Raw genomic sequence first — 15,785 nt, forward strand, 5'->3', positions numbered from 1 at the left:
ATATTAGAGACAAGCTCCAGAAACCCAAGAATCCCACTCGGCTGATTTTACTGTCTAGAACATTCCTTGGGGAAGTCCTCTTGGGCTGGCAGAGTGAAATGCTCACGGGACACGGTGTGCTCCGGTCGGCCAGATCCCTGTGAGGAATATGGAGTTGCCAACAGCACAGCCATCTTTTCTGAGCACTTTTGTAACCATCCTGTGTGTTTCCTGAATCACCAGGTTCTCTGGCCAGGAGAAGAGGCCCTGTGGGAAGAAGGAGCCCCTTTCATTTGATAACCAAGTTGACCACTGAGAAAACTCATGAAATTTTCTTCCTTAAATGGTGAGACCATCCTCCCAGAGCCTGGATCTCCTCCCATTGTGGTTTTCCAAGCAACATCGATGTTTGGAAAACCCTTCTAGTAGCTGCCCAGGAGATCCCAGCGAGGGAGGATGGGAGCAGCTTGTCCAAGTGCACAGTTAGAATAATTCATTCATGTGTTGATCCTCCATCGACTTGTGCCCTAGGTTTGAAAAGTTCTCATTACCTGAGGTGGGAGATGCCTCTGATCCTGGTCAAGGTAGGGAAAGAGCTTTTAGAGAATGCCTACAGGGAGAGTTGCTTTCTTAAGGGACTTGAATATTTCTCAAAGTAAGACAATGCTGTATCCATTTGGTGAATGTGCAAATTTTGTAACGTTTGACGCTGCAGCTAATGACACCCTCTTTACTTGGGGGCTGTTCCAGGAGAAACGAGTTTTCTGAGTAGGGTATTTGAGGGGCAGTGACCCAGGCAAATGGAACCTCTGTGTAGGTTCCCAGATGATTTTCCCCGGAACGCAGCTCATGGTTCCAGAACCTGTGCCTTCCTGAAACCATGCATGTTCCTTAAAGAGGCAAAACATTCCTTTCTCTTAGGCTTACATTCCTGAACGTTTCACGTCATTGATACAATGAAGGCCTCGCATTTGCCTCATTGCTTCCAAGTGCAAGATCATGTTCCAAGTAGAGACTATGGTCTGTGTGACTCAGACTAGGATTCCAGGGTCTGTGAGTTGTGACCCTTATGAAGAGACATTGTTAATGCTGATAAGGACCATGCCTGCCAAGGCTGGAGATAACAATTTGACCTGGTCCACATGCAATGGATACACCATGAGATGGCAGCTGCAGCCACTTTTTTCACGAGACATTTTATTTCTATAACCTCTGTACATTCGGCAGAGTTCATTGAAATCCATCAAAACTTTCAGAAGAACTACTCCTTTAAGAACTCTCTCAACAATTTTATTTAAAGAAAGACAAACCCAAGTCAAATTTAAGATAGTTGACTTTTGATGTCCTTTGCTAAGTGTACTTGAAAAACCAGTCAGTTCCTTCAACAGTTAACATGAAGTAGAGAAAGAAAAAGCTACCAGATAGAAGGAAATTAAAAACCGATTTCACCTAACATAATGTCCGCAAGGTTCATCCATGTTGTTGCATATTGCAGAATTTCCTTTTTTAAGACTGAATATTTCATTGTATGCATAGACTGCATTTTATTTATCCATCTATCAGTGGCTATTTAGGTTGTGTTCATATCTTGGCTATTGTGAATAATGCTGTAACTGAACATGGGAGTGATGTCTCTTGGAGATTCTGGTTTCAATTCTTTTGCATAAATATTTTGAAATAGAATTGTTGGATCGTACAGTAGTTTTATTTTTAATTTTTGAGGAACCTCCATAGTGGTTTTTCATAGCATCTGTACAATTTTGCATTCTAACCAATGCCACACAGGGGTTTTAATTTCTCTACGTTCTCGCAGACATCTGTCATGTTTTTTGTATTTTCGTAGTAAACATTGTGAGAGGTGTGAGGTGGTATCTCATCGGGGTTTTGATTTATGTTTCTCTGATGATTGGTGACATTGGGCATCTTTTCGTGTACCTGCTGAGCATTTGTATGTCTTCTTTACAGAAATGTCTTCTCAATTCTTGAGCCCACTTTTAACTGGGTTGTTTTTTTGCTATTGAGTTGTAGGAGTTTCTTACGTATTTTAAAACTTAACCCCTTATTTTATGCTAAATGAAATAAGCTAGTCACAGAAAGAAAAATACTGCAGGATTCCACTTATATAAGGCATCTAAAATAGTCAAATTCATGGAATCAACGAGTGGGCTTGTACTGCCAGGGGCTGGAGGGAGGAGGAAGGGGGAGCTGCTAATCAGTGGGCATCGAGTTTCAGTGGAGCTCAAGAGAGCTGCTGTACAGCATTGCAATTGTAGCCAACAATAGTGTATTGTAAGCTTAATAACTTCAGAAGGTAGCTCTCATGTGAAGTGCTTTTTCCACCATAAAATACAGTTAAAGAAAATGAACCTCAAAAAAAGAAAGAATTCATACTGACAGTGAAAGTAAAAATAATTTTTTTGGTGCCAAGGATGAATATATTTAAAAAAATTTTTTATTTGTAACAGAATGTTTTAAAGCTGAATGGAGATTGCTTTCTCATGCACTTGTATATAAATAAACATGTTCTGTTGCTCATCCAAAAGTGAAGTAAAAAGCTGAGTAATTGCATTGAAAAAATAGAACTCACTTTATTCAACCAAGTGACCATTAAGCGGTGGCTCACGCCTGTAATCCCAACACTTTGGGAGGCCAAGGCGGGTGGATCACGAGGTCAAGAGATTGAGATCATCCTGGCCAACATGGTGAAACCCTGTCTCTGCTAAAAATACAAAAATTAGCCGGGCGTGCTGGTGCGTGCCTCTAGTCCGAGCTACTCAGGAGGCTGAGGCAGGAGAATCACTTGAACACAGGAGGCGGAGGTTGCAGTGATCCAAGATCGCGCCACTGCACTTCAGCCTAGGTGGCTGAGCAAGACTCCATCTCAAAAAAAAAGAATATGGCTAAACTATTCTCACTGGCCAGATTTGTCTGATAATTTCTTCAGTCTTCCTTTAACCCTAATTGGATGGATACCTGACACTGAGGCAGGAGGACGAGACTGAATCTAACGAGAGGTGGCTTTTGCCATTCTGCCAAGCAGTCTGCCACCATGCCCGATCAACACACTTGTCATGGATATGAGTTCTCCAGTATTTTTTGGCACTTTCTTCACTATTAAACAGATAATTCATTCAATAAATGTTTTTATCAAATGCTTGCTTTGCACCAGTTACTGCTGCCCTAAGAAAATAGGGTGAGTTGGAAGAGCCTGTGGGCCTCCAGTCAGGAGAGTCTGAGGTTGACAGAGGCCTGGACCAAGCGAAACTGTGGCCATCCATACCTAGGTGGTGATGCAGACACTCCCTTTTCAGACATGACCATAGTTGGTCACTTGACCAATTAGGCAAAAAATTGATTCAAGTGGAGAAATAATCAAGACATTATACGTAGGTGCCTTAGACATTTTGTTTTAACTTAAGCTATAAAAACATTAGCTTTTTTCATCAATTTTGTAGTGGAGAGGGGAAGCGTCTTCTTTGAGGAAGGGTGTCTGCCAATTGGATTTCCATGTCACCTTCTGATATGGTTTGGCTGTTTCCCCACTCAAATCTCATTTTGAATTGTAATCCGCATAATCCCATGTGTCGAGGGAGGGACCAGGTGGGAGGTGATTGGGTCATGAGAATGGTTTCCTCTGTGCTGTTCTTGTGATAGTGAGGGAGTTCTCACAAGATCTGATGGGTTTATAAGCATCTGGCATTTTCCCTGCTTGTGCTTCTCTCTCCTGCCGCCGTGTGAAGAAGGTCCTTGCTTCCCCTTCACTTTCTGCCATGATTGTAAGTTTTGAGGTCTCCCTAGCAGAACTGCGAGCCAATTAAACCTCTTTCCTTTATGAATTGCCCAGTCTCAGGTAGTAGCTTTATAGCAGTGTGAAAATGGACTAATACAACTTCCTCACACAAAGCATGCCTATAATGAGAGTTTGAATCCAATTTCTTTAATGTGTGTGTGTGTGTGTGTGTGTGTGTGTGTGTGTGTGTGTGTGTGTATACACATAGAAAGGATTATAAAAGACTTGTGAAGCAGCCTGGGAGCAGATTTTTATGACTTATTCCTCATCTTTCACAGTTGTCTTGCCCACACCCAGTTGGATGGCAGTCTGTCTTAGCTACCAGCTAAATCTGTTTTCATGAGAACAACAACTTGGTGTTTGTCCTCATATTTCGTTGGTTAACCCAACATGTAACCTCATGTATGAATTGAAATAACAAGTATCACTGGCATCAGTAGGTTTAAGAATAAATAAAATTGAAGATTGGTACGGATGCCGCCCCTCCACTGATGGGGGCAGCCACATATGGGTGATCAGAGAGGGACCCGCTAACCCAAAGTTCCAGAACACATGAGCGCCAGGCAGCGGATCCTCCAAATGACATGAGTGACTTTAGCTGATCCAGCCTGCACGTGGGAGTTGGCCAGGGGAGCATCTCTGTAGGCAAAAGGGTGTGGGGGTGGCCTGCAGGCGTGCAGAGGAGAAGACAGGATGGGTTTCTCTTGGGGAGAACACCGCCATGAGGCACCAAGCAGGGGAGTTGACGGAAGACGGTCAGACATCTATGAGCAAACTAGGAAAATGTGGCTCTAGAGCAGAATTTAGAAACCTCTTTTATCATTATCTCTGTCAGTGTTCATCTCTTCTCCCAAGCTGGCAGTGATTTCAGGTCTTTTCCTTGTGGTCCGTTACCTGGCACTTGGAAGGTATCTAATATTTTTGAATGAATGAAAGTACGTGTTCTTTTTTGTTGTTGTTCTACTGAGATTGTTGAAAGATGGCCATCCTTATACAAGTTGGGTCATAAGGAACTCTGGGTCAGTGAACTGTGGGCCACTGGATCTTGTGTGCTGCGTGTCTTGGCTTACCCCAGTGAGGGCAAGTGTATAAGCTAAGATCACTGTTCAGTTCACAGTGTGATCAGCCCTCCAGGTTGAGACAGGCATCCTGGTATGTCTCCAGTATAGCTGAATAGGGAAGGTGACAGCTATGATCTTGTTAGATGCGAAAGACAGAAAAGCCATACTTGGTAATGAGTTTGAAGGCTTAGATTCAGAACATTCTGTATGTCAATGTTTAGGATGGTACCCAGTGATTCCCCTTAGCACAGTGAATTATCTCTAAGGAACAGAAACACCTAAACCATGAACATTGGAATATTTAATGTAAGAAAACAAGTCTAACCATCAGAAGCTTAGAGTTTAAGAATTATCATGTCACAGTTAATTATCAGAGTTAATATACTTCGTTGATTTATTGTTATTTAGCGAATTCTATTAGTGTCTGTCATTTGCTCAATTTATCTTCATTCACTAAATAAACAAATCCTTGCCTTCTATTTCTCTGAAAACACATGACTGTGGGTCTGTTCTGTGAGAACCACTTACACCTTATGTCAGTTTTTGTTTTTAAGAGTTGATTTAGCTTAGCGTGATCCACTTGCACCTGGAACTGGAAATGAGAAGCCTGTAGCATAAGCATCCCTCTCTCCTTCTCCTTCTTGGACAGCTTGGGCATGAACCACGATGATGACCACTCATCCTGCGCTGGCAGGTCCCACATCATGTCGGGAGAGTGGGTGAAAGGCCGGAACCCAAGTGACCTCTCTTGGTCCTCCTGCAGCCGAGATGACCTTGAAAACTTCCTCAAGTAAGTCCTGGAATTATTCTATAGGATTAATGCAATCAGAAGTACTTCCAAAAGACAAAAGTATTGGAGTCTCAGCAAGTGTGAAGTGGAGAAACGACTCTCTTTTGGGATTTGCATCTAGCCTCAAGAGGCAGTCAGCGCAGAGTGTCCTATAATGGCAAGAACATCTCCCGCATGCGCATCTGCTCCAGCGATGGGCACACAGTGGGTGATCATTACGTAACTGCCAATCGATTGAAATATCAGCATAGTTACCCTGTCTTGAAAAGAAACCATTTCGTTCCTCTGCAGTGGTCACCACCTTGGGGCGCCCCTGGGCCGCTGCAGAATGGAGCATTTCCTGGTGTGGAGATGGAGGCTGCTTCCCTAGAGAGGGAGTGAATTTGCTGGGGGTTGCGGGGTGGGTTTGCTGACCTTCCTCACCTCTGGGGAGGAGAGGGCTGTGTTTATCTCACTGCTACTTTCTTCCCAGAAGGTGTCTGCACCCTTCCATTCTCAGATTTCTGTGGAAGAATCAGCCATCTGGTTTCAGACCTTTGTCAAACAGTTTATACCCATGGACGGGGCGGGTCCTTTAGTGTCAAGACCTCAGGGTTGAATTTACAGAGTGACTGTGCAGACCCTGGTCACTGAACTACTTAGCCGTGTTAATTCATGCACCCTGGGAGACAGCAGTGAGTCGGTGAGTCTCACCTGCAGATGGAGCTTCTCAGTCCAGTAACACGTTCAAGTACCGGGTGAATTCATGATGTAGTGGCAAAGGGGCCATTCCAGGTCTTTTTTCATGACTGTTCCCTGTTGATGGGAATATTGTTCAGTGGTAAACCAGCTTAAAAATGCACTCATTACTTTTAATGTAGTCTACTTCCCACTGAGTATTTGATACCACAGATCTTAAGAAATGCTGTAAGCCCCTCGATGTTATTTCGCTTTACCCACAAGGGTCATGGTGACAAGATGGAGTGGGTTGGTTGGTGGGTTGGTTGGTTGATTTGTTTGTTTGTTTGTTTTTTGAGATGCAGTCTCACTCTGTCTCCCAGGCTGGAATGCAGTGGTGTGATCTTGGCTCGCTACAACCTCTGCCTCCTAGGTTCAAGCGATTCTCCTGCCTCAGCCTCCCCAGTAGCTGGGATTATAGGCACGTGCCATCACACCCAGCTAATTTTTGTATTTTTAGTAGAGAAGAGGTTTTGCCATGTTGGCCAGGCTGGTCTTGAACTCCTGATCCCAGGTGATCTGCCTGCCTCGGCCTCCCAAAGTGCTGGGATTATGTGTGAGCTACCGCACCCGGCCAAGATGGGGTGTTTTTATTTGCTCACATACATGCCATTGGTCCCACTGGTGAGAACTATTGTGTGTCTGAGCCCAGAAGAAGTAAACCAGGATCGGTCTGTGTGTCTCGTGTTCATGAAACTTTTTCCTTAATAATCTTGGCAAGTGACTGGGTTTTCTGCCTTAAACCATCTGCCTTTAGAAATTGAGAAATAAAAGCATTGTAGTAAGTAACCTCCTTTAGAGCTAGAGCCTCGCAATCCCCAATTCACTTGTTCATTTATTTATTTATGAGTCAGAGTCTCACTCTCTCACCCAGGCTGGAGTTCAGTGGCGCAATCTTGGCTCACTGCAACCTCAGCCTCCCGAGTTCAAGCGATTCTCCTGCTTCAGCCTTCCAAGTAGCTGGGACTACAGGTGGGACTACAACCATGCCTGGCTAATTTTTGTGGTTTTAGTAGAGACGGGAGTTTCCCCATATTGGCCAGGCTGGTCTCGAACTCCTGACTGCAAGTGATCCACCCACCTCAGCCTCCCAAAGTGCTGGGATTATTGGCGTGAGCCCCCGAACCCGGCCCCCAGTTCACTCTTTTAGAGATGCACCTCTCATTGTAAATTAATGCTCCCACCCCAGTTGAAATCCTGAAGTCCTTGGCAGGTGTTGCCAGTGGCTTTCAGGGACAGCGTGGTGAAGTGAAACACCGAGGCCCCACAAGCACTAGAAGAGAACCTGAAGAGTTGGAAATAAGCACTTTGATTTTATTTAAAGTAAAACAAGTCTAACTTGTTCTTTATTCATGATAGTTTTTGCTCAAAGCCATAATCTGAGAAGATATGATAATCTATTCCAAAATCATTTTCATCAAAGAAAGCTTTCAAACTCCCCAATAAAAGTCCATCAGCCTCGTGGATGTCATTCCTATGCCCCTCCCGAGTCTCCAGGTTCTTATTGCCTTCAGAGCGAAGATTCACATTTGGCCATGTAGAAGAAGGAATGCACAGCAAAAAAGCACAGTCCGTGTGTCCAGTGCTTGCGTCCTTTTTCCATAAAGAACGTAGAGGTGCCTCCTTCTCAGTGACTGAAAACTCAAAACAAAACAAAACAAAAACCTAGGCAGCACATTTGCAAGTCAACTTGCCTCTCGGCTGTTTCAGGTCAAAAGTTAGCACCTGCTTGCAAGTCACGGACCCCAGAAGCCAGCACACGGTACGCCTCCCGCACAAGCTGCCGGGCATGCACTACAGTGCCAACGAGCAGTGCCAGATCCTGTTCGGCACCAATGCCACCTTCTGCAGAAACATGGAGGTAAGCAGCCCTGGGAGGACTGGCTTGGGACAGAGCATGGGTCCAGCCCTCCCGCAGCAGTTCTGGCTTCTGCTGGAGGACATGGGCATTCACACTCAGCACATGCACATACACAAGCACATGTATACATGTATGTGCACACACATGTTCGGCACACATATACATATATATGCACACACGCGTTCGCATACAGAGACATGCATAAACACACTCTCACAGGTATTTGCACATGTGTACCCCATATAGCCATACGCACATACACACCTACACATGCAATTGCAGGCACATGTCTACACACAGTCCCCTACATGGGCACTTTTGCAGGGGAATGCTTCAGGGTTACCACTGGCTCCGGTAGCCTAACATTTTAATATGGAACACTTAGGACACTAGAGACGCAGGACACTGTCACCTGACTTCAAACCCTGCATTGATAAACAAGAGGGTTAAAACTATTAAACATTTGAGCATATCAAATTGGGAAAATTTAACAAGTAATAAATTGATTATATGATAATAACCCCATTAAACAGTTACCACTTATTGAGCATTACCTATGTGTTTGGTACTAACGCTTCCAACATGTGTGATCCCAATTAGTCATCACCATAGCTCCCGAGATCCTATCCATGGTTTCCAGATGACAACACCAAGTCAGAGTAAGCAAACATTCAAAATGGCTTGGTTGGTAGGTAGCAGAGCGAGGATTTGAACTCAAGTCTCATTCAGCCCTGAGCGCACACTTTTTCACCATGATGCAAACACCAAGGTCCGTGGCTTGACTGGTTTTATGGGTGGGGGGTGCCAAGAGGGGCATGTGGGTACCCAGGGCAGGGCAGTCTTCATGCCTGTGGCCATCTGTGTAGCAGACAGGGAAGGCCCTGGCCACAGGGGAAGGCCAGGAGCCTGTGGTCCACCTGGCCCTGGCAGTGACAGGGCTAAGGGAGCAGAACCTGCACCATCCTATAGAGAGAGGACAGAAATAGGGGAACTAGCTAGGGGTATGTAGAACTCAGCAGCTAGGCAGCAGGTGGTCAGCCTGAGGAAGGGCTGTCCCAGCACTGGCATTCAGAAGCACACCTGGTCCCAAGGAGGATGTGTAGGATGGCTGGGCGGGTTCCTGGAGCAAGCACTTGGGAGCAGCACCAAGACACACACGTACCTGCAGGCTGCCCCCAGAATGCGGTCCCAGTGCCCATTAGCCCGAACTCCTGGAGACAGATGCTGCCTCTTGAGTGCTTCCTGTCTAAGTATAAGTTAGTTTAGGAAATTGGGACACAACCTACAGGTGGGGCATTGCCTGCCGTCTTTGGGGTCGCAAAAAAGGGCAGCTCCTTAAAAGCAGGCTGTTGCCTCCTGCTGGCTGTTTCCCCAAAGGATGTTTATCCACACTGTAGTGCTGATTCTGCCCTGCCATTCCCCTGGGGAGCATGCCTGCAAGGGTCCCCTCCAGAGACGAATGGGAAGCTGTCACCCATGTCAGCCTCCCACTGGATGCCTGTACCTCCCACCCCAAGAAGCAGGGTTGAAGGATACCTCTATGGGGAGATGTGATGAGCCCTAGGATGTGATTGTCCCTAGCATCCTGCAGCAGTGTCCAAACTCACCATCAGCCACTGTGTGGCTTCAGCGTGAAGGCTCTCGTGCACATACACAGTGCCTGCCAAGAGGCATCCTGTCTGCCTCTTCAGTCCCTACAGTGCATGGATGCTGCAGAGATACCAGGAAAGAGCAGGTTTCAGGGAGTCCCTTGATGATGTGGAGACAGCATGAGATTGTGTGGATGGGATAAGCATGGAGGACGTCACGCAGAGAAAAGGGCCCCAGACACCGGGAGTGGGGAAGTGGATAGTGCCCAGCTGAGCCAAGGGACAGAGTGGTCACTCTGCCCACTCTGGAGTCCTCCACCAGTGAGCTGTGGCAGGCCAGGCTGAGCTGGTCCTACAGGGCAGGATTAAGTGGGGTGGGGGCTGGGCAGAGACTGCCTGCTCCCTGAGAGTTGGAGGTATTTTCCCTTCTAGGAGCCAAGCACTTGCATCTCCGTTGGAGGAGGAGGGACAGAGGGAGGGAGACACTTATACTGGGGACTCACAGTTTCCCAGGCTGGACTTTGTCCTTGCACCGTCACACACAACCCCGACTGCAACCCCAAAGGCAAAGACTTTTAACCCCATTTTAAAGATGAGAATATAGAAGCTAAGAGAGATTAGGAAACAAGCCAGGCTCAGCCAGCTGGAAAGGGATGGGCTGGAAGGCAAGCCCAGGGATATCTGTTACTGAGGGAGGAAAGGAAAGCTACTGTCATTCAAAGACAGACCCCAAAGAGAGGAGGCAGGGGATGTGGTATTTTATTTTCCTTCAGAATCATCTTTTCGTTAGAGGAATTCAATTAGAGGGCAACAAGCAATGATTCGCTCGCTCAGCTTTGTGACTCCTTTCTCACTAGAAGCTCAAAATCCAAATGCATATCAAGTGAGATCTTCCCATGTGCCTGTTACATTGAAGCTGAACATTTATTCCTGGGCTCCCAAGGAACTGCAAAATATGTTTTCCTGCTTGCTTTTGCCTTGAGAGTTTCACCAGCAATATAATAAATGTGTGTTTTCCTCTCCAATAACTAGCAGAAAGGATTTCTTAGGGGAGTGATGGAATGACAGTCTCCTTGATGGCCACCAGCCTCAGCTGGTCAGTGGTGATTGTCCTGCTTGCAAGGCTAGTGACACTTGCTTTAGAGGAATCTGACTGTGGGGTAGCAGTGACTGTGCACACTGGAGAAAATGTCACGATTGTTAGAAACAAATGCTTGTTCCTCAGTGCCGAAAAGAAGAATGAGTGCTCAAAGAATTTTCTCAGCAAAAGATAGAAAGTGTCACTCGTGGATGGAGCAATGGCAAGAATACACCTGAGCAAGGGAGGGGAAGGGGTTCTTATTCCTGTCGCAGGTAGCCCCTACTGCTGTGTCATTCCCCTTTTGGCTAGGGTTGGACCACGCAGTCTAAGCTAATTCCGATTGGCTGTTTTAAAGAGAGCAAGGGTATGAGCCAGAGTGGCGGAGCTAGCAGTTTGGCAGGAAAGACGGTTAGAAACAGGGAACTAAAGGTGACTTACGTCAGAGCAGGTGACCAGGGGTGACTCAGGTCAAAGCAGGTGACCAGGGGAACAGATGTGAACTACTGATTAAAACTGGTGGAAAAGGTTGTTTACAGAAACTATAAGGAGTTAAACTTTAAAATGGAGGACAAAGAACTGAACGTACTGACGTACTGATTCTTTGAAGAGAAATCTAGAACTCTCTCTCTCTCCAACACACTGATACTCATTTGGGGAAGAAAATGCAGAAGACTAGATGCTTCCCTGTGAACTCTTTGAGAACCAAGGACTTGGGGCATGCTGCCCTAGGCCTGGGACATGTATCAGTCAAATCCAGATGAAGATAGTGCCACACTTCAGGGCTCCAGGCCCTGCTCTATCAACAGTCTGCACCTTCCCTGCTTTTGTAGGGTTGTGTGTAGGTTTTGCCTGTGCTGTGATTGATGTTGGGTATGGCAGGAGAGCGTACATATGCTGTTATCCCTCAATTCTTCCCTGCAATGCTGCCTTGTTGGTGCGGATGTGTGCCTCCTCCCTTCTTCCTTCTGGGCCTCATCCTGCCCTATGCTCCCCTGCACTTACTCTGTTCCAGCTATACTGGTTCTCCTGTTCTTCTTGGACCCGAGCAGGGACACACTTGCTTCATGCTGGCTGTTTCCTCCTTCCTGCCACTCTTCTCCCAGGTATCCGCATAACTAATTCCCTCATCTCTTTTGATTCTGTTTTTTGTTTTGTTTTTAAATATAAACTTCTCTATGAGGCCTACCCTGACCACCCTCTTTAAGATGACAGTCTGGTACCCTCCCCTGTCCACCTGTGCAGCATTCACATCTCCTAATTCATTAAAGGAAAGCCCTGCTTTCAGATACTTACCATCTTTTAATATACTCTATAGCTCACCTTTTGATTATAGCTATACCTGTATCTCCTTCTTCTAGATTATAAACCCTTCCAGGGCAGCAATCTTTGCTTGTGCTCACCAGTGTTTCTGAACTGCCTTGAGCAGTACCTGGCACATAGTAAGTGCTCATTAGGTATGTGTTGTGCTGAGATCCAGACATGACCCTAACAGCAGATTTGTTAAGCCTTCCTTATGTGGCTTCCTCAGCTGTTGACGAACTTGTGGAATAGCTCAGATTTGAGGAAGAAATCCTTAGAGACCTCCCTGTGCAATGTATTACTCTATAAGCCTGATTTCACATTTTTCCTGTGGTTCACCAACATAACACATAAGACCTTGTCATTTTTCTTGCACGGGTTCATATAAACCATTTTCATGGCTTCTTCCAAGGACACGAAGCCATTCAAGGTAGTGCAAAGAGTCTGGCAGTGAGTGACTTGCCAGCTGGTTCCTAGAGATCATCTCTCTCTATGCTTTAGAGTCTTCATTAGTAAAACCTCAGGTTTCTGCTCAGTTAATACATGACAAGTATGGGGAACTGGGTCTGTCAATAAGGTTGGTGCCCAAAAGGGAGAGCTGATGTCTATGTTATTACCTTTCTGGATAACACCGATTCCCATCTGTGAGGGAACAGAGCTAATTTATCTGTGCATCTCCAGAATAAGCATTTCTCTATATTGAACTCCTGGGAGATATGGAAAATTAAGCATCATCTAAAACCTGTATTGTTCATGCAGCCAGAGACCCACTGGAGCCAATCAGAAAGGCCTTTTAATCTAGTGCCATAATTGACTTTTATAGCCATTATTTCTCTTTCATGCCCTTGTGGACTGAAATGGATATCATGTAATGAAATGATCACAGTCCCAGCGTTACTTTTAAATTTCTCATCCCAACTTTTGCTTTCAGCCAAGAGGGTATAACAAGGGCCAGATTTATTTTCCTTATGAAACAAATAAAAAAAACACAGGTAAAATTTATGAAACAATGATTTCCAAGCAGCAAACACCTGTGATCCTTGAGAGATGTGAAATAAGTGAGGTGAGCCCTGTAATTATCCTGTCCTATGGCCTGGGCAGTCTCCAGGCAGTGGCACAGGGAGGGAGAGCTGCAGAAGAGCAGCTCTGAGTCCTTCTGAGTTGAGGAAACACAGCTGGTTGTACAGGGAAGCTAAGGCAGCTAGAGTTCACAAGGCAGAGGACCACTGAAGAAAGAGCTGCAGAGAGAACCGGGAAATCTGCAGAGTCCCCTATGAATGTTCAGTTTAGTGGTCAGCAGAGGTGTGTGAAAAACTACCCAAGGCCAGGAAAAGAACCATCTAAAAGAGTTAGAGGGAAGACTCTCTGGAGCTCACACAGTCATCAAGTAGGGCACAAGAGGGTTTTCCTTCAGTAACATGGAAAATTAGCCCCACGCTAAATGCTGATCTGGTCCCATATAATAAAGCTTAAAACCAACATCTCAAAGGATCAAACTATTTCCAAGTAATTTAACCCAGTCCTAGAACAAAGCTCTAGATATATTTGTAGAAGTACAAAACTATTTATCACTCAATAAAATAAAATCACAATGTCTAGCATCAAATAAGAAACTTCCAGGTACACAAAGAAGCAGGAGAATATATACACCATAATGAGGGGGAAAATAAATCAATCAAAATCAACCTAGTAATGACCCAGGTGAGAGAATTACCTGTGTCAAGGACATTAAAACAGGAATTATGATGATATGTCAGGTTGAGGTAGCAGAAGATTGAACATATTAAGTAGAAACATGGAAGATATCTATTTTAAAAAAGATAAAATGGAGTTTCTTGGAGGGAAATCTACAATATCGTAAATGAAAGATACCCTGAATGTGATTGATGGCAAATTAGAAATTGTAGAAGAGAAGATTGGTGAACCTGAAAACAAAGCAATCGAAACTATCCAAACTGAAACACAAACTGAAAACAAAATACAGTTTTGTGACCTATGAGGCTTAAAGTGGCCTAATAAATATGTAATTAACACCTCTGAAAGAGATGAGGCAGGGGACAGGAAAAATATTTGAAGAAATACTAGCCAAAACTTTTCCAAATTTGATGAAAACTGTAACACCACAGATTCAAGAAGCTCAAGGATCCTCAAGCACAAGAAACATGAAGAAATCTAGAAAAATACTTGCTATAATGAAATTGTTTAAAAGCAGTGAAAAAGAGAAAATCTTCAAGGAACCAGAGGAAAAAAAGATAAGTTATATACAGATAAAGGTAAAACTGACAATACGCCTCTCATGAGAAGCAGTATAAGTGAAAGGACAATGGAGAAACATTGTAAAGTACTAAAAGAAAAAGGGCTGTCAGCCTACAATTCTATACCCAGCAAAAATATCTTTCACAATTAAACGTGAAATGCAGTTTTTCTGAAAACTGAAAAAAGATGTATCACCAAGAGGCCCACATTATAAGAAATATTAAAGGAAATCTTCCGCAGAAAATGATGCTGGGTGGAAATATGGATCTACACAAAGAAATGAAGAGCTCTGGAAGTAGTAACTTCATGGGCAAATATATGATTAGATTTAGCTATACTCTCATTGATCATTTAAACAACTGTGTTTTATGAAAAACAGTAAGAATATAATTGTGGTAGATCTTTATGTCCTATCCCCAGAACCTGTGAATGTTACTTTATATGGTGAAAAGGACTTTGCTGGTGTGGCTAAATATCTTGAGATGGGGAGATTTTCCTGGATTATCTGGGTGGCCCAGTGTACTCAAGAGTCCTTAATAAGAAGGAGGCAGGAGATCAGGGTGAGTAGTAAGAGATGTTGCAATAGAAGTATGAAGTCGGAGTGATGCAAGGAAGGGGCTATGAGCCAAAGAATGCAACAACTGTGAGAAGCTGGAAAAGGCAAGCAAACCTCACAGCCTCGCAGTAGGAACCAGCCCTATTGACACCTTGGCTTTAGCTCAGTGAGACTAATTTTGGACTTCTGACATCCAGAACTATAAGAGAATTGTGTTGTTTTAAGCCACTAAGTTTGTAGTAGCAGCAATAGGAAACTAATACAGATTTGCCATAGGAAACTAATACATTAGTTTAGAGTTTTTGATATACGTAAAAGTAAAGGGTATGACATTTGTACAAAGGCCAGAAAGGGAGAAATGGAAGTACAGTCATGCGCCTCATCATGACGTTTCAGTCAGTATCAGCTGCGTACGTGATGGTGGTCCTGTAAGATTATAATGGAACTGCCCCATAGAGTGTACCATTTTTAACCTTTTATACCATATTTTTATACCTTTTCAATGTTTAGATACACAAAATACCATTGTGTTACGGTTGCCTACAGAAGACAGTGGTGTGCTAGTAGTAGTACAGTACCATGCTATACAGGTTTGTAGCCTAGGAGGAAAGGAGCAATAGGCTACACCACAGAGCCTAGGTGTGTAGTAGGCTATGCCTTCTAGGTTTGTGCACTCTTATGATGTTTGCACAATGACAGGACTACCTGATGCATTTCTCAGAACATATTCCCATTGTTGAGTGATGCATAACTGTATACTATTATACAGTTTTTATACTATATGTGAGGTGGAATAATTTTTTCTT

The 15,785-nt window shown here is 44.4% G+C and overlaps 1 protein-coding gene across 2 annotated transcripts in view; it reads left to right on the plus strand.

Moving 5' to 3' along the window:
* The window catches only part of ADAMTS17 (ADAM metallopeptidase with thrombospondin type 1 motif 17), a 365,163-nt gene that overhangs the window by 177,122 nt on the left and 172,256 nt on the right, over positions 1-15,785 (plus strand). For both annotated transcript variants that reach the window (XM_030931256.1, XM_030931257.1), the window contains 2 exons: positions 5,480-5,620; positions 8,048-8,198. In XM_030931256.1, coding sequence (XP_030787116.1) covers positions 5,480-5,620; positions 8,048-8,198 — 292 coding nt within the window. The remainder of the gene's footprint in view (positions 1-5,479; positions 5,621-8,047; positions 8,199-15,785) is intronic.

Source organism: Rhinopithecus roxellana, chromosome 5, assembly GCF_007565055.1.
Source record: "Rhinopithecus roxellana isolate Shanxi Qingling chromosome 5, ASM756505v1, whole genome shotgun sequence".
In the NCBI taxonomy this organism is placed as follows: Eukaryota; Metazoa; Chordata; class Mammalia; order Primates; family Cercopithecidae; genus Rhinopithecus; species Rhinopithecus roxellana.